Raw genomic sequence first — 18947 nt, forward strand, 5'->3', positions numbered from 1 at the left:
CAGTTGCCTGGATAACGTTAAGAAGCAGGTAATTTAGCTAGGCCTCAAAATAAACCACTGCAAATAAACTTCCTCTCTGAGTCCGCTAAAGAGTTTTGTTTTTTTTTTTTTTTACTGCAGAAAAGGACAAAACGGTCAAAAAAATAATATAATAGTCATAACTTTAAAATGCATCGATCGCTCTGTGTGAGGCCGTGAAGATGCACGAAGCTGTCAATCAACTCGATCCCTGGCTGTCCTGCCTCAACAAATCCTACAAATCCCCAAATAACTTGTATTAAAAACGCATTTATCATAAAGGGAAATGTGGAGTAAAATTGGCGCGGTGAAAGCTTGCAGAACTGACTCGAAACAACTGGCAAAACAAAACTACTGGAAGTGCTACTTAGTCCAATTCGGATTTGGGGCGGGGTTGTACTGCAGGCGGCCGCTGGAGGGCGTCAGAGACATTTAGGCTTTAGCCGCTGTCGCACTGTCCACTTCAGTACAGTCCAACTTCTTTCCTGCTTTGTAAAACACCCACCCTGGATTTCTCAGTTAGCCAGATGAATTAAGCCTAAACTCTAGCCAGTCCAAAGAAAGCGGAGGTGATCTGTGAGACCCCCCCCCCTCCCCCCCTCTGAGTTTAAGTTATCTCCAATAAATGAGAAGTAGTGCTTTTGTAAAACACGCCCAGAATAGCCTTGTTGACTTTAAATGACTCTTATCGATCACAGAGTTATGTTTAATCGTTGTTATGTAAAATCATCTCAGTCGTTAACATGTCCAATCGAAATCCCGCCCGTTTTGTGGGTGTTCCTCACAGCTGTCATTCTGCGGCTTGAGCCAATCCAATGGCAGAGCCGACGCGCGAGCGCCGATTTCCGTAGGTTGTTCTGGAAAGGGGCGGGGCTTGTGTTCGGCTTGTGTGCGGGGCGCGTTCTCTCCGAAAGAGAGCGCGTGAGTGTAGACGCCGAGTGTGTGTGTGTGTGTGTGCGCGCGCTGCTACAATTGTGTGTGTGGTGTGCGCGGGCGCTTGTGTGTATTCGCGTTTCCTCGCTGTAAGTTGTGCGGAGGAGCGCAGCACATTTTCGGTGCGCTAATTTTTCGCCGTTCCCGTTAAAAGAGGCTCTTCTCTACCTCAGAAGTTTCGCTGAATCTTCGCCGAAAGTACTTTTCGTGAGACAGCGGCATCATGTCTGCCTCGGCGGCCAAAGTGAGTAAAAAGGAGCTGAACTCGAACCACGACGGAGCGGACGAGACCTCTGGTAAGCAGCGAGGGCCTCGCTGAGCATCGCCATTTTTCACTTTCTCTTTCTACTTTCCCGAGGATTGCTGTGCCCGCTGCTCACACATGCACGGCCGTGGACGGTGTCTGATTTTAACACCACTCGCCGTGGATTGCATGAGGTTATGATTGGCTGTAGTCGCCGCCTGGTTGGATGTTGAGTGCTCATGAGCGGAGGAAGGCACCGGCGGAGGAGGCCATGTTGGCTAGCCGCTAAGAGCTAGCTAGCTAACGGCATCGCTACAATGGGGATTTTGTGTCCTGTGCATGACTTGTTAAATTTGAAAGCAAGGGTTTCAGGCGGCGAAGGGGACGCGGCGTGTTGTGTTTTCGGGTCCCTGTGGTGCTCGGCTGTGCGGAGGAGCTGACGTACGGCTGGCTGGGCTTAAATGAATCATCGAGGACTGCGCTACTTTATTGTTGTTGTGGGCTAGCGCCGCTCCGCCATGATGTAGATACACAGCTCAGCTAGCTTTGCATGCTAATTGTCGATTATGCGCTTAGATGAGGGAGGGAATAATCCTGCGTCCGCTCGAAAACAGCCCCGACTGCTATGTTGATGATGTTATGGGAGAAGTGTGTGTGTGTGAGTGAGTGGGTTAGGGAGCAGGCCTGTTAAACACGGCTTTGAAACTCTCCCGGACGGAGTGAACGGGCAGGAGAGCGGAGTGAGGCTCCGCACATTTAAACCACGCGGCCTGAGGAGCAGGAAGCGGCGTCTCAGGTCCGCACTCAGTTCTCCTCTGAGAGCGGACAGACAGAAGGACAGCTGCTCACAGCTGCCTTGATCCTGAGAGACATCGCCTCGTTATTTTATCTTTGCATTGTCCGCCTGGCCTGTTCGGGCTCGGAGAAATATTTTGGGAACAATTTTAAGAAGCCAGCCAGCCAGACAGACAGACCGATCTCTGGGGGGGGGGTGCGAGGTGATCTTATCTCAGTAACTTTAGCACTCAGAGTTGGGATGCTTGTGGGGTGATGTTGTCATTGGAGGAACTTTTGAGTAAATCGCGGGTTGTCTAACTTTGTCCATCTCTGTCTTACGTCTTCAGAAAAAGAGCAGCAAGAAGCCATCGAGCACATTGATGAAGTACAGAATGAAATTGACAGGCAAGTTACGCTTATCTGATGCATGTTGTTGTGCGGTGTGTTCACACGACCGTGGAGTTAAATGACTGTGCCTGTCCGTTGCAGACTGAATGAGCAGGCCAGCGAGGAGATCCTCAAAGTTGAGCAGAAATACAACAAGCTTCGCCAGCCGTTCTTTCAGAAGAGATCAGAACTCATTGCCAAAATTCCCAACTTTTGGGTCACTACATTCGTGAACCACCCACAAGGTAAGCAAGCAATAAGGTCAGCAGTAAAAATATCTGTATGAATTTAGGATTATGTCATTGGAAACTGATGTGTGTGTGTGTGTGTGTTATAGAAAAATATAAAAATGAGAAAATATTGTTGGTTGACCTCAATCCCTTAATTTATTCCCCCACCCCTTTTTTCTAGTCTCTGCTCTCCTTGGTGAAGAGGATGAAGAGGCACTTCACTACCTGACCAGGGTGGAAGTAACGGAGTTTGAAGACATAAAATCAGGCTACAGAATAGATTTTGTAAGTTATTATAGTTAACTTTTTTTTTTTTTTTTTTTAACCAGAATAAATGATTCCCTAATTTTAATTGACTTCTTGTTTTTGCTTGTCTTTTGCAGTACTTTGATGAGAACATGTATTTTGAAAACAAAGTCCTTTCCAAAGAAATACATCTGAACGAAAGCGGAGATCCAACCCCAAAGTCGACAGAGATCAAATGGAAACCAGGAAAGGTGTGAATGGCTTTTTTTTTTTTTTTTTTTTTTTTTTTTTTTGCAGTTTTGCTTTTCAAATACTTCACACATGGTATTAACAATTATCCCTGATGTCTTAAAGGACCTCACAAATCGTCCCAGCCAAACTCAGAGTAAAGCCGGAAAGAAGAGGCAACACGAAGAGCCGGAGAGCTTTTTCACCTGGTTTACTGACCACTCTGATTCAGGAGCAGATGAACTTGGGGAAGTTATAAAGGATGACATCTGGCCCAACCCCCTGCAGTACTACCTGGTGAGTTTTATTTATTGGACGTTGACAGTAAGTGATTTTTAGATAATCACAACAAGTAGTGAAACACTAGTTAGTTCTTAGGTTTGGTGTTCCAAATGATCAAGACGTTTCTTACTGTTAAACTGTCATAATCTGCCAACAGGTCCCAGACATGGAAGATGAAGAAGGAGAGGGTGAGGATGAAGATGAGGATGAGGAAGGGTTGGAGGACATAGATGAAGAAGGAGAGGAAGATGGAGAGGAGGAGGATGATGATGGGGAGGTAAACAGATTGTCCTATATCTCAAATGAAACCCTACGTTTTAATGGTAGTGTAGTTTTGTAATCTGGATTTCACTTAAGACTTTAAAGAATAACGCATAACATGTTGATACCTTTCACTTCTTTGCAGGATGATGATGGAGAAGATGACTAAAGAGAAGAAAAACATTGAGCATAAACCATCTTTACCTGGCCCTGTCCCTGCTCACAACCCACCTGCTTCTTTGGTGATTTATTATTTTTTTATTTTTATTATTTTTTGTTTTTCTCTGGGAGCAAAATATTTTTCCCCCCTGTTCCCCCTTAGTTGTTTGTGCTCCTTCTCCTGTTCTTTATCCTGACAGTGCCATTTTGAAGTCCCCCCCCACCTCAAAAGAGACTCACAATAAACTGACTGCAAAATACTGCCAATGTGGCATTTAACATCTCAATTCCCCAAGTAAATTTTGAGGTAAAAAAAAAAACAAAAAAAACACACTGTAGTATCAGCAGCACGCTGTCTGGAGTAGACTTGCAAATAGCATTTTCTTTTTTTATATATATAAATGTATATGAATTCTTCCTGTTTGTGTGGTTAAATGAACAAAAGCCATGGTGCGTAGTGATGTGCTAGTACTAGCATCCTCCTTCACGGCTTTGTTTCTTTACTCATGGCGTTACAACCTGTTTATGATGATTTTTCTCTGGTTTTGTTTCTCCTCTAAGCTTGTGGTTTCAGCAAAAGATAGATCACAAGCTCATTCCTGTCCCCTCTGTAACCTTTTGTCAGTTCAGGAGGGCTCAAGTCTCAGTGAGGGCTGAGGGAGGAAAGAGGGTATTTGGACACCGTTTGGGTTTTTGTTTTGGTTTTGTTTATTTTTTTATCTTGTCTTGTTTTACAGACATTCATCAGATTTGAAATGACATTTTTGATAAAGAAAAAAAATAAAATCTAAAAAAAAAAGTACAAAAAAAATCATGCTTGTAAATTTTGGCCCCCACTGCCTCAGTTAAGTTTTGTGTGGTGTATGTTCTACTAACCTTATATACTTCACAGGAGAAAACTAGCTGTTGAGTTTGCTTTGTTTAAAATAAAACTTAAATGTGAACACTGTGTGTGAGACTTCTCCAACTGTAATCGCTAAGAGATGAGAATGGGAACTTTTTTTTCTGGGAGAGGAGGTCAAAACAAGTCTCCTGATTTTAAAGCCCTTTTATTTCTATTAAGCCCTTTGGACAGGAACAGGTACACTACTCAGTTATTAGAGGATATTTAGCTTTCGGGTGAAATGTACGGAAAATGTTATAATACCACTGTAGTGTGAACTGTATCATGAACCTAGGACATTTAGGTAGAAACATGCAGTGGTGAGCTTCTCTCAAACAATTTATTAAAACGAAAGCCACCAACCGTGGAGGGTATAGCCCAACAAAAAACATCAATGACGTCTCATGCTGTTCACAAGTCAACTTATTTTCTTTTTGAAGGGTGACCACCAGGTCCTTGGGGTTCTGGGGTGCAGAGTTACAAGCCTCTCCATGGCGACTCTGCTAATCCCATAGGTTTCCTATGGGATTCCGGTCTGGAGAAAATGCAGGCCATTCCGAAGATGTGGTGTTCATGCAGAGGCCCAGTGACTGGACTAATGATGTTATTCAAGTAGTATGGGCTGGTCAGGGTACCATTTACTAAGTGTAGGGCAGTTTTTTATTGACTAGACACACCTGCCCACACTAACACCACCACCAAAGGCTCATCTGGTGACTCTGGTTCACTTCCATCAGTGAACAGCACAGAGGCCTCTCGCCTCCCTTGTGTGGCATTCATCATCCGGTCCCACAGGGCACTCCACTTCTATGCCTCTTCCAGTCTCTCTGCATCTCTGTTGCAACCTGCTGAGGATCCTCAAAGCTCAGTGCCCACATCCTGTTTGAAATGGTGAGGCACTGCTGATCAGCTAATAAGCCTCGTCTTGGTCTCATGGAGTCAAAATGTGAACAGCATGATGATGAGGAGGACTGTTTCTGGGGAAATACCCATTCTAATGGAAGCAGGACATTTATTGGTCGATCCATGGATCACATATACCTGTTGTGAACTTGTTAGAGAACAAAAAAAAAAAAAAAAAAAAAAAAGAACTGAAACATTGAACGTTCAACTTCTAAAAGAGTTGGGGGTCATTAAGAGGGTGGAGGCAAACTGCTCCTGTAGTAATCTCTGAACGATTAGCGCCACGAAGGTCTGGTCCGAGTCCTCGAAGTCCTGCCTCGTCACCGTCGGAGGCCAGTCGCTCGGCTGAAACGCCCAGCCTGAAACCAACAACGCAACCTTAAGGAATTACGAATATCAAAGCGAGGCAGAATTAGTAGCTAGTATCATTTTAATGGCGTTATTTCATAAGCAGCTTTGAGCAGTTGACCCACCTAGGTGTGTTTTGCATCGCGGGCAAGTGGCCACCGTCCACGCAAACCCAGGAAACCAGGTGAAATGTCTGTCCGCCGGCCAGTGCTTCAGCACGTCGGCGTTTTTTAGGGTGACCACCTCGAACTGGAACCCCTGCGGGTTCTCGAAGAGCTGCACGGTCACCCTTCGCTCCCCGAGCACCGTGTTGTTCCGGTGAGACAGAGCAAGGCGGCTCGGCACGAAACTTACATCCCGCTCAAACGCCACCTCATGACCGCAGGACCTGCAGAGGAGCAGCCCCTCAGAGGTGGAGCAGGCTCGGCACACACCCGCCCTCTGACACAACACTGCAACTAGTGAGACGATCCAGAGAGCCGAGTACAACTTTATTAACTCGCCAGCTGGGAAGAAGTGTCTCGACACTGAGACCATTTCTGTGCACAGTCGCAGATGTAGGTCGACACCGTGTGTGCTGTGGGAGAGTGGCGGCGCTTTGTTAGCTACTCAGGAACCAACGAGGGGAGATGGCGCTTCTGAAAACCACCAGATCAGCGCTTAGGGTTCATCGAGCCCCTCTGGAAGAACTGATAAATCACTTATATTATATAATAATAATAATAATAATAATAATAATAATAATAAATAGAGCAGAAATGGTCACTGAGCAGAACCTGCACGGAGAAAAACCACGCAGCTGAAACATCGCCGCCTAGAGGTGGGAGGATAGATGAACACCGGACGGCATTAAAACAACGGCTAGCACCAGGAGCGTGATTTACTACTGAGGAATGGGATTTTGCCACCAATATGTGGGAATATTGTGGCATAATACACGAGTAATAAATGAGAATATAGTACAGTTACGTGGTTATGTAGGATTTACTGAAGTTTGAGGAGCCGGAAACTCCTCCATTGCTCCCCGTCTACCGTCCCGCGCGCATTGCCACCCATGTGTGTGTGTGTGTTATGAGCTGGGCAATATGATGATATTTGATCGTATTGTGATAAATTGTGTAATTGTAATGCACAATATGCTTTTCTAAGCATATCGAGGATAAAGTTAGTGCTTAATGAACACTGATCAGCTGCAAGTTTTATTACCAGCAGATAAAATAGTTCAATAGAAATCAGTGTTCAGAACAGGAGAGTAGTATTTTATTTATTTTTTTTTTAATTGTCACTAATTATGTGTTTAGTCTGTGATTACATGCATCATGATAAATATCGTTGCATTTAAATATCATAATATAGTATTTTTACCATATCGCCCAGCCCTATGTGTGTGTGTTTGTGTGTGTGTGTGTACGGAGGCATCAAAGCCCAGATCCCCAGCTTGAAGGCATAGCCTGACCATACTAAAAGTAAATGGAAGCACCAGATTATCATGATTTGATCATGTACAGTATTACTTCACTCATAATAGAGTATACTCTGATTCCGAGCCATTTCTGAACAATTGGGTGCCATACGCAAGATCCTCTAATTAACACTTTGATAAAAAATGAGTAATAACTGCTACAGTAAAGTATAAACAATAAAGCACAAAAAAACTACAGCACAAAAATATATACATAAAATGAAAGAAATGGTACTAAAGCCATCCAATGTGTCTAAGACACACAGTTTCCTAGTATTGACACACTGATTCATGATCTCCAATTACAGTGTTCACCCCTTGGATATGCTCCTCGGTCACTGCATTTCATGTTTCACATGTTTTGCGGCCAATTATGTATTTCTTTATTTTTTTACAAGAATGAACAAAAACCTTTTTTAATGTAAAAGTGAAATCAGATTTCTAAAATATATAAATTAAATAAAAAGTCAATTACTATCCCAATCTATTGTGTATTGAGTAGTGTGACACCCACCCACCAAAGTTGCAAGGTCTTTTTTTTTTGTGGCCTACGTTTAATATGTGAGTAGGAAGAAAAAGAAAGGGGTAGTAAACAAAGGATAAGAAATTAAAATCAACAGAGAATCTCCATTACAATGATGCCCAATGCAACAGGTTTAATCACGATCTGGGAAACTGGCCTAAAGGTTAAAAAAAAAAGGCTTCTGTGATACTGTTTTGGATTTGTTTTTACCATTACTGGTAATTACATTTTTGTACTTCTGTGCACTGCTGACATCATGGACAGTGTGCCCATAAACACATTAAAGCAAGAAAAACACTGTTTTCCTGTTTTCTTATGTACATGTTTAATTACCATAAACTAAGAAATATACATATGGGTGTAATTCATTTCTCCATGAACATAAACAAAGAGGCTCATTCCATCAGTCATCTTATAGTACAGCTCATGTCATGATTCATAATTACCTGGGCACATTTGGCTTTCAATGAAATACTTGGTCAGATATGTCTATATAGTTACATAAAAAAAAACATATCTAATAATAAAGTAAAACTGAACTCAGACAGAAATATAAAACCTTTCCTATAAAATGAAATGCTAAAAAAACGGATTTAGTGTGGGTACATTCACTGGGCAAAAAACATAATCTGCTTGTGCTAAAACCAGAAACGACATCATCCGGGCAGAATACAAGCCATGGCCCTTAGTTATATGAAGACTGACTGGGACCAGCAAGTAAAGACTTGTCATTGTATGAAGTATGCACTGGATTGGATTACATTTAGTCCCCAAACATCAGGATCTCCAGAAGGATGAGGTTAGTTGTCCTTTGGGTGGATCAATCTGCTTGTTTCTTAAAGAGTTCTGGGTAAGAAAGAAAGTTAAAGTATAAGTTCTGAAAATACTTCATAAAACAAGACACTTCAATGACAATATTTCAGTAGTAAAAGCATTGTGGTTCAAATAAGATGCAATAATATTTGAAAAATATTACAACAAAGTTGATCTAAGGTTTCCGCTCACCTCTAGAAACTGCTTGAGTCTAGTTACTGAGCCCATCTGACCAGTGCTGGTGACGGCTTCAATTCTGAAAGAAGAGACCAAGAGACATATTAGATTTTAGATATTAGATTTTCAAAGTTTTATATAGAATGTGGTATAGTGTCACTAATAACTAGAGGTTCTAAACATAAGGAAGTACTGACTGCTTTATAATATGCAGCTTATAACTGCACTGACATTAATGTCCTTAAGTAACCGTTCCTCCACAAAGGCCAGATAGCAGTGATAGCAGTCACGGGGCATGAATGACAGTGGCTGTACCTGGGAAAGTATTCCTCTTTGATAAGCAGAAGCAGTTTCCAAAACTGCCCTTGATACTGTTTCATAAGAGCATTTCCACAAACCTGTAAAATTCAAAACAGGTAAAAAAAAACAAACAAACACAGGAAATAGAAAGAGATAAATATACAGAGACTTTCAGTGTTTTCTGATGTGGCTGTTTTTTTTTTACCTCCAGAAAATCAAATAGAAGAGTCGCTGTAACATCAGCCAGAGGCTCCATATTCAACATCTGTGCCAACCAACGCCAGCCGTGATTAAGTCCATGAGGATCGGGCTGTCACGGAGTATAATAAAAAGGGGGGGGGCGGGACAATCAGATATTATCCATGTATTTTAATATTCTTTGCACTCATTAAGCACTTTATTGGAAACACACGTACACCTACCCATTCATCATCTAATCTGCCAACAGTGTGGCAGCAGTGCGGTGCATACAATTAAGTAGATACAGGCAAGCATCACCACGAAATAGGGGGAAATAATTTTGAGGGTGGCATAATTGTTGGTGCCAAACAGACTACTTTAAGTATTCGTAACTGCTGATTTCCTGGGATTTTTTTGGCACAAAAGTCTCCAGAGTTTAGTCAGAATGGTACAAAAAAAGAAAAAAAAAATCATCCAGTGAGACGCCAGGTTCTGCCAATGTAAACACCTGGTTGATAAGAGAGGTCAGACTGACTTTAGCTAACAGAAAGTAGTAAACAGTGGAGCACTTTCGTAAGTCGCTCTGGATAAGAGCATCTGCTAAATGCCTTAAATGTAAATGTATATTTAGCATTTTGGGTTCCTAATAATAATAATCAGTTAAAGTGCTGTAATACAATTATGCAATATAAACATAATGATCAAATCTTACCCCTTGTTTGCTGCCATGAGGCCATCGTAGCTGTATTATAGCAGCATACAACCGGATCATACCAGACATCCTCTTCAAGAAGCTGTCCTGCCCCTCCACACCAGAGTCATCTACACGATATCCCAGAATCCTGTGAGGAAGACACATTTCAGTGCAATGACGAAGACCATTTTGCACCACCAAATCAATTTTAGAGGCAAATGGAAAATAAGCACCTGAAGCTAGTTTTTAAGCGAGTTTAAGAGTACTCATTCTTAAAATGAGTAAAAGGATGAGTAAGAAATAGTGCATCAGTACTGACAGAGTGAAATCAGCAGAAATAGTGAATATTTTAGGGAAAAAGAATGGAATAATTCTATTCCAATCTCGTAACCAATAACAGCTATAATAGTTTCCAACACTGATTCTACAGATACTGAAGCCGTTTTTTCTTACTTCTGATACTCTTCCATAGAGGTCCCATCCTTCAAAGGTGGGTAGTGAGGAACAGCATAAGGACACTTCTTGTGGAGATGGGCCAGGATGAGGTCTCCCACTTTAGGGTGCAGCTCCCATACTCCTGAGGCCACCACAGCAATAGGAAACGCTGCCTCGTGATGAGACGCCACCTCCTCCTCCCCTTGTTTCTGTAGACATTTTCAAAAATACTGTAATTTGCAAGTAATCTTGTTTCGCATGTCAATATTTAGTGAAAATTCTAGCTTAACCCTTTATGCTCCATGACTTTTCTTATAGTCTAAGGATTTAAAGCAATGCAAACTGAAAATGAGTTTCACCAAATCAACTTACCACAAACTTTTCTGCTAATTTATAGCTAACAAAATCCAGCCCGTGTGGATGTTGGGAAGTGGACACAGACTTCCCACCTGACACAATTTGCCGCCCCGATAACAATTTGTCAATCTTGTCAAAAATCTCCTTCAGCTGAGAACCTAGATGCCAAGCATGGAAAAGTGTAAACATTTAAAACAGTTCAAATGCAGTGGTCAGCTAGTGGTTTCACAAAAGCATCTCCACATCTCTCTCTAATGAGGAAGGAAGAAAGAGGGAAGGAAAAAAACACCTGAAATGCTGGAGATCTGGCTCACAGGAATTGTGGCTGCCTTCTGGAGTTCCATTCTCAATTTCTTTGTCTGCACACACAAGATTTTCAAATCATTGTACATTCAAAATAATTACCACAAACTTGTGCATGCACAGATAGAGACATGCATTTAGAGCTACAAAATCTACCTGCATATCCTTGGTGTTGTTCAGATCTTCAAAAGACTGATAGCACTGGCTCGACATATCCTGTAGCTCTTTGTACCATTTCAAGGTGCTGTCCTCAGCTCTAGTTTGTAGACCTGGTGATAAGCAATTGCACACAGTTTAGCAGGGATTTATAGAATCTTGTTTCGTTAATGTAATAGCACATCTCTGCCATCTATTTTAAACTTATATTAACTTCTATTCCTTTGTTCTACCTTGTTTTCTGGATTTCTCTTTAGCAGATAATGCTGCACTCTTCTTCTGTTCCTCTTGCTGGGCTTTCAGTTCTGCCTGTTTCTTCATCTCCTCTTCTTTTTCCTGCTCCTTCTTCTTCCTCTCCTGCACTTGAGCTACCTCCTCCTGCATGGCTCGGAGTAGTGACCTCATTTCTTGTAGAGCCCGCTCTGCCACAGTCATGTCCTCCACACTTGGAAACTGTCCCTGGAGAGTGCATCCAGTTAGGCATAGACACTGTACACATCATCCAACAAACGCTTGTAGTGTTTGTCCCAAATAGTAGCTTTATAAAAGGAATACCATCAAATATGTGACGAGGTTTATTCAGTAATTCTGGATAATTTCTACTAGACCATTCATCAGGAAATGTTGACAATCCAATGGATGGCCTGAAGCCAGTTAACTGATCACACCACCACACAGGCTCCAAAGTTAGTTTTTATGCAAAATGATGTATTCATGATTTAAGAATCATGCCTGACGTGTGTTCAGCGTTTTAGCTTTGCCATCTCCTTTAATTCCCCTCATAAATGGCAAGTTTTCCACAGGACTACACACAGCTGGGTATTTTTGGTTGACAGGTAATTTCACATAACCTTTTCAATAAAGTATTTGGTGGTTGAGGTGGGCGTAACCCAGCAAAGCACTGATGGAGGGAAGTGCCAAGCTAATTACACTGGTAATTGGAATAGCGGTGAAGGGAATGGGCTGGGCTTTATGTGGAACACCAAGTATAAGGTGCAAGATGTTTTTAGGTTTAACTTTCCAATTTATAACAGAGTGCCCGAGTCTATAAAAAAACATTTATGACCTTATAATTAACAGATGTTTTCCACATCTGTAGCTGTGAAGTTAACTGAATGTATAGCAATTATTGCACTGGTTTATGTAAAACTGAAAGTGTTATACAAGTACAGTGTCATTGCACAAAGGTTAGTACACCCCATGGTATCCTTTGTCTTTTTAAAGTGTGGCTCGCTGGTTGCTATTGTTGACGTTTAAAAAGAAGCAAAAGAAAGGGACAACTCACTTCTGCTGTGGTGCGTACCACCTCTGAGACTTGTGAACACAGCTGGTTTCCACGGGTGATATAAGATGTGTGATCGAGAGCTAGGCCTGTCTGTGTGGATGACGAGGGCTCCAGTAGCTGATTGAGTTGAAGAACCTCCTCTTGGATGGCATTGAGTGCTCTCAGTCTCTCCCTGCCCTCCACCAGCCTCTGCTTTTCAAGCTCCGCCTCCCTCAATCGCTGCTGTTCCGCCTCTCTCAGACGCAGGTTCAGGATCTAATAAAGCAAATACAGCTAAATGTTAGGGGTGTGAAAATGCACAAACGACAGTCTTTGACTACATAAAGTATGGAATGGAGCAAAATTATTATTGAGCAACAATATTACTGTGATATATTAATATATATTTTTCATTATGAGCATATAATCTTTTAAGACATAATTCTGAGTGGTAAGAAAATAATACAACTATATATAAAAATATTATGGTGCAATCTTATAAACCATAAAGACCATGAGGAATTTTAGTACTCCTTCTCCTTAAACAGTATAACTTCTACATTAAACATTAAAACTTGCACATTTTGTTAGAATATGTTAAGTATATTTTTTTCTGGATGTTGGACTTCCACTTGTCTCAGCAGCTTTGCTAAATAAAGCATTTCAAATCTCCTACAATCAAATGTTTCAATTTCCAGTCTTACTTTCATTCTATGTCTGTGCTCTTCCTTCAGTTTCTCTTGTCGGCCAAGGCTTTCCTGGGTGCTTTTGAAAGACAGACAACAACATATTAGTTGTGGACTACAAGCAAATTGATTTTAGCATTAGCATTTTAATTGTGAAAAACTGGCTGATCAATATAGAAAACATGACTGGAAATTACATCACTCCATTGCAAAAGAACACACTGTGCAAAGGACACTTACTCTTTTTCCATCATGTCCCTCATGCTCTGATACTCTTGCCTCTGCTTGAGCTCCATGAACTCTTCAAAGCGTTTAAGCTGCTCTGACTCCCGGCTTGCTACAGTAGCAACCAGCCGCTCCTGCAACTCTTGCCTCAGGCTTAACTCTGCCTGTAAAAACAGACATAATTCCATCAATTTTGTCTTTAAAGATGATCATTCAAGATCATTTAAATCATTCTGGAACAGTCATAGAACACCAGTATATTTGTAAGTATGTAATGATGTATGGCCTACTTCTATAGTTTTAAACAGCATTCATCAATGTAGTGCATGAGTAATTATACAACGACTGAAAATGAATTTGTTATTTTGGTTCTAAACTGAATTTAATATGAATAAACTAAATAAATGTACCACGTACTACATACTACCATGTACTGCATACATCTGGGCAGTGGTGGCTCAGCGGTTAGAGCGCCAGGCTATCGATAACAGGGTTGTGGGTTTGATACCCGGGCTTGGCAAGCTGCCACTGTTTACCCTCTCTGCTCCCCAGGCGCTGGAGTTGGCTGCCCACCGCTCTGGGTGTGTGTGTACTCACTGCCTCTAGTTCACTAGTGTGTATATGTTCACTACCACAGATGGGTTAAATGCGAAGGACACATTTTGCTGTGCAGTGTACACTGTACAGTGACAAATACGTGCACCTTTACCTTTATACAATTTCCATATATAAAATACTGGTCTATCAAAGAACACCATAACTTGTATATTGATATTTCTCTGGTAGGGAGTGATTTTGGCTGCAGCAAATGACTATGTTGCAGAAAAGTGCAGAAATTCAATGACTACCAGCCCTTGCTGGGTATATGCAAGGGTAATACTCTACCAGGTCTGTACTGTAGCAGCTTTCACTTGATTGTAAAAAGATTTTTCTCTTGCATTTTCTTCAGTAGGTCAAACACATGCACACCTATGTCCAGGCTGGGTTACTGACTAGGCCAGACAAGGACAGCGTATTTAATCTCACTTAACTGTGAGACTTATCCTTAAAGAGCTGCAACTCCTGTATGATTCACCCAATAAGGATGTTCATACTTCAAAAAAATAAATCAGTACATTTAAATTCCATTCAAACCTAATGACCCCCAATGCTTCCTATGCAGCTTCTTTCTTCAGGCCATTAATTCTTTAATAAGGTTCCCTTCCATGCTCTGTTGCGCTCAGTAAGCCATTGGTATGTTCAAAACTACTGCAAATCGTTTTCACAAGGCACAGAGAAAAAAAACCCAACCAAAACTCATCACTGTCCAATATTCTGCAACGTCTAGGTAATTTTATATATACTGCACCTTGGCTCTAGCACGATGCGTTTCTTCACAGATGCGGATACAACCTGCCATCTGAGAGGCCCTGGGGGAAAGAAGTGAGATGGCTGGCGGTGGAGTGCTGCTAAGAACAGGGCTGAGATCCACTGTGGAGTTTGAATTCTCCAGTTTATCCTCATACACCTGGTGCACAGCAATAGAAACAATTACAGCACAAGAATGAAATACAAGAGAAACCTTGAAAACTGGGAGCATTAGGGTGACGTGTAATCAAAATGACTTTAAGCACTTTACCTTCTCTTTGCTCTCAGCACAGGCCAGGAGAGGAGAGGTGGCTGGTGACAGCGGAGAGGTGAGCGTATGGTGTGGGCTGATGGGAGCCGAGCTGGAGAAAGGGACATCTTCAGATGTGGCAAGGCTCGTATCACGGATGGGAGAACCCAAGGAGCAGTTCTTGAGCAGAGGTCGAGGGCTCAGTCTCTTCAGGATAGCACCCGAGAGAGGCGAGAGGCTGGTGACTTCTTTACAGCCTGCTAGGATGTCCTGAAGATGAGGTCATTTTAGAAATACAGTTATGTACAGATTTTCAAGGCAGTACTGGTAACAGGAAACAACCATTCACCAAAAATGATGATGATGATGATAATAATAATAATAATAATAATAATAATAATGATGATGATGATGTAGATGTAGATGTAAACAGCATGTTTTCTTCCCATGTTGAGAACCCAACTTAGCTAGCACTGATGAGTTAGCTAGAACCTCAGCGGTTAAATTAGCTGCATAGTCAACTAACATTAGCCACCTAAGCTAGCTAGTGCTAGCTGCTAGCTAGCTACCTATTCAAAAACTAGCCGGCTAACGTTCCCCTGAACACATTTAGCTATAGCTAACTTACCTCCCCCTTTTCAAGCCAGTCAGGGCAGTATTTGAGTCTACCCTTCGGGGAGTTTTTCAAAGCCTCCAGCGTGTCCCATCTCAAACTTTCTGTTGTCATTTCGCCGTAAGGTTAAACATTGAATAACATCAACGTTGATTTACACACCGTTAGATTTGGAATTTGAGACTTTTGGGCACAACACGGTGATTTCCGCTTCCTATGAGCTACAAATTAAAAGTCCCGTAAAGCAACTCCGTTACAAACGCCATACATATATATATATATATATTAATCCATCATAAGTGAGAGATGTGAGAGCCTATATACATGGATTGAGAATGAGCATTTATGTATTATTGCCGTCGATTACTGAATAAAATCTTAAAATAGTTAGCTAAGATTACAGGGCGGATTATAGCGGAGGGCAGCAGGGGCGCTTGTGTCCACACGCTCGTCTGCAGCTGAAGCACAGGGAGTGCAATGGCAGGGTCATTAACGTGGAGGGTATGTGTCTGATAGTTTGTTTTTGTTTCAGTATAGTGAACGAGATTTGTGGATATGTCGATTATCTTGTTCGTGACATGTGTTGGGCCTGTTTCGGCGTGATTTTGCTTTACCGTTAGCTTCCAGCTAGCTTGAGTATCTAGGCAATGCTTCTCCTGGTCTCCACTGTGGTGTTTTCATCAGGTCAGGACTCTCCTAGGGCTGTGACCCCAACTACAGTACTGGAGAGCATTTAGCAGACTTACTAAGTTCATCTGAAAGCTTCAAGCATACGGCAAGGGGAAAGCCAAGAGCCTGTGGCTTGCACTGGGCAGTGGTGACTTAGTGGGCAGTGGTGGTTAGAGCACCGGGTTATTGTGGGTTCGAGACCCGGGCTCGGCAAGCTGCCACTGTTGGGCCCTTGAACAATGTCTGCGCACCGCTCTGGGCACTGTCACTGTGTGTGAGACCTTTAACTGATGAGTTAAAGGAGGCCAAATTCTGTCTCTCCAACACATGATGAATATGTTTTGGTTTTTTTTTAGCTTTTATAAGTTTTTTTTTTTTGATGTCCATTTATACATGTAAAATCCATCTTTATACATTTTGTCTCATAGGTGAGAATTTTAATAAATCAGTCACTAGTAGGTAAACCATCTGGACCGGTCATGGCAATATCTGGACCTTGCTCAAGGGCCCGGCTATCTAACCCACAACCCTGTCATCAGTAGCCCGGAGCTCTAACCGTTGAGCCACCACTGCCCCAAACAGGGAGTTACAGCCTCCTACCTCCTACCCTATAGAATGAATATATTGGTTGGCCTGCCAGTACACTGATACCATCTATCTGAATATTTTGTCTCCCCACTCAGTCATACTACTCTTATCAATTTAAAGGAAAAAATCGTAAGGGCCGCCGCTTTCAAGGACAAAGCCCCTGTGAAACCCACACTTTCAATGTCATCTCTTTAATCTAAAAGATTTTTTGACAATTAGCTCTCGGAGAAGTCATTAATGCGGAGGTTGACTTATTATTAGCCAGCGCTTAGGATGTTTACTCCTTGTTCTCATTAAATGACCATGAGCAGTGCAACTGTTTGTGTACCCACTGGTTACTATTCTCGCCTTTTAAAGCCCTGGATGTGTTGCTTTAGCAAGTCTCTAAATCTCTGAATGTTTCAAATCTCAGCCACCACGATTGTGTGATGCCTACTGGGACGAATATAAGCACTGCAAGAGTTTACGACACCGTTTCCATCACTACTACACTTATGGAACATCACCATTGTGCCAGCAGTGGAAAGATGACTATAAGGCTTGCAAGGAGTGGGAGAAGACCCAGAGTACATATGCCAAGGTCAGTCTCTACTGGAGAGCGTTTCACGATTCCCGTAGTGCGAATACTGCCATACTCTCTGCAGAGCTGACGACTGTTTTGGGGGTGGGGGGGCTTTTGACACGGCAGACGTTTTTGGGATTACATCAGACGTCAGGGCTGACTTCTTTCCTTGTTATCATGTCTGCAATTAATCATCTCCTTTATCTGTCTGTTTAGGAGTGTCTCCTGAAAAGTGAGAGGAGTCGATTTTTTGAGCAGATGAACTTCACTCCAGTTTGGGAGATGAGAAAAAGCCCACCATCCGACTGGCACATGCCTCTTAATGAGGACAAACCACAGACTTAAGGGCACAAACATATCCCACGCATCGTCATTGTCCCACAACCTTGCATCTTTAAATAGGAAACTTTACAGAAGAAGGAAGAACTTTCTTAACTTCAAATGGCAGTCAGTGTAAAGTGTAAAGTCTTTATTCCAAGTCATCTGGAAGCATTTCTGTTAGTACATCCATCATGGAATTTTGATTCGGTATACACACAGCATCATCCATAACCACGTCCATATTTCCCCAGATCTAAAGTATTCACCCCCTTATATCCTGTGTCTAGTTGTAATGTCCGATATCAGCACTCTTATTCTGGGAAGATTAGAAGATCTGTAATATGTATATAAATACAATCAAGGAAGAAAGACAGGTCAGTAGTTTTCATTTTTGCCAAGCTGTTTCAGTGCCAATGGGTAGTTCATGGTGCTGTTACACTGAAACTCTTTAGGTTTAGTTCATATATGTGTTTTTATAGTCATCTTTAAAAGGTGATTTGCCTTTTATGCCTTTCATGAAAATACACTTATAAATAAAACACAATTATAAGCTCTGTTGTGTGTGTACTTTTTATGTGTTCCTACTGTGTAAAGACTTGGTAATGTGTGTAATAAGTGGTTGGTGTGGCGCAACAGATAACACTACTACCTGCCAGTGAGCTACCACACCATGTGAGAGACTGGGGTTCGAGTCCCGGTCTGGGTGACTATGCTGCGCTACATCAATAAAAGTCCTTGGGCAAGACTCCTAACACTACATTGGCCGTCGCTCTGGAAAACAGCGTCAGCTAAATGCCATAAATGTAAATGTAATGTGTCCTGCGTGATTAGTAGCAGCGTACTCTATGAACGTTGCTGATAAAAGAAAGTTGTTTAAATGTTTTGTTTACAAAGATATGCAGTTAATATTTCAGTAGTGTTTGTGTATTATTACAAGTGGGGCATAGTCACCCTGTTCTAGCACTAGTGTTTATCACACCAGTGACAGTATGGCTACCAGTACGGCCATGTCCCTGACTTACAGTGACTAATAATTTGTCAGTGGCCAATAGAAGGCCCAAAGTTACACTAATGGAATAAGACTGTTATGACAAATTCTATTAGTAGATTTATTATTAAAAAT

The 18947-nt window shown here is 41.9% G+C and overlaps 4 protein-coding genes across 4 annotated transcripts; 2 read left to right on the forward strand and 2 right to left on the reverse strand.

Annotated features, from left to right (window-relative positions):
* The first annotated feature begins 929 nt into the window (after positions 1–929).
* Positions 930–4709, forward strand: seta (SET nuclear proto-oncogene a). The gene is made up of 8 exons (XM_072681997.1): positions 930–1247; positions 2320–2377; positions 2462–2604; positions 2771–2874; positions 2973–3086; positions 3190–3360; positions 3503–3622; positions 3752–4709. The coding sequence occupies exons 1-8, from the start codon at positions 1175–1177 to the stop codon at positions 3773–3775; spliced, it is 807 nt and encodes a 268-aa protein (XP_072538098.1). The 5' UTR covers positions 930–1174; the 3' UTR covers positions 3776–4709.
* On the reverse strand, positions 4450–6615 carry LOC140557515 (uncharacterized). Its single transcript, XM_072681998.1, has 2 exons — positions 6025–6615; positions 4450–5910 (listed from the first exon to the last, which is right to left on the reverse strand). Exons 1-2 carry the CDS (start codon positions 6434–6436, stop codon positions 5756–5758), a joined length of 567 nt encoding a protein of 188 aa, XP_072538099.1. The 5' UTR covers positions 6437–6615; the 3' UTR covers positions 4450–5755.
* A 1569-nt stretch (positions 6616–8184) lies between these two features.
* On the reverse strand, positions 8185–15889 carry gle1 (GLE1 RNA export mediator). Its single transcript, XM_072681995.1, has 16 exons — positions 15700–15889; positions 15093–15341; positions 14823–14981; positions 13490–13638; positions 13268–13328; positions 12585–12839; positions 11533–11758; positions 11300–11412; positions 11130–11199; positions 10856–10998; positions 10502–10692; positions 10067–10196; positions 9380–9484; positions 9190–9272; positions 8890–8953; positions 8185–8730 (listed from the first exon to the last, which is right to left on the reverse strand). Exons 1-16 carry the CDS (start codon positions 15796–15798, stop codon positions 8662–8664), a joined length of 2166 nt encoding a protein of 721 aa, XP_072538096.1. The 5' UTR covers positions 15799–15889; the 3' UTR covers positions 8185–8661.
* A 126-nt stretch (positions 15890–16015) lies between these two features.
* c6h22orf39 (chromosome 6 C22orf39 homolog) lies at positions 16016–18378 on the forward strand. The gene is made up of 3 exons (XM_072682005.1): positions 16016–16185; positions 17354–17521; positions 17720–18378. Exons 1-3 carry the CDS (start codon positions 16162–16164, stop codon positions 17846–17848), a joined length of 321 nt encoding a protein of 106 aa, XP_072538106.1. The 5' UTR covers positions 16016–16161; the 3' UTR covers positions 17849–18378.
* Positions 18379–18947: the final 569 nt, after the last annotated feature.

This window comes from Salminus brasiliensis, chromosome 6 (genome assembly GCF_030463535.1).
Source record: "Salminus brasiliensis chromosome 6, fSalBra1.hap2, whole genome shotgun sequence".
NCBI classification, from domain to species: domain Eukaryota; kingdom Metazoa; phylum Chordata; class Actinopteri; order Characiformes; family Bryconidae; genus Salminus; species Salminus brasiliensis.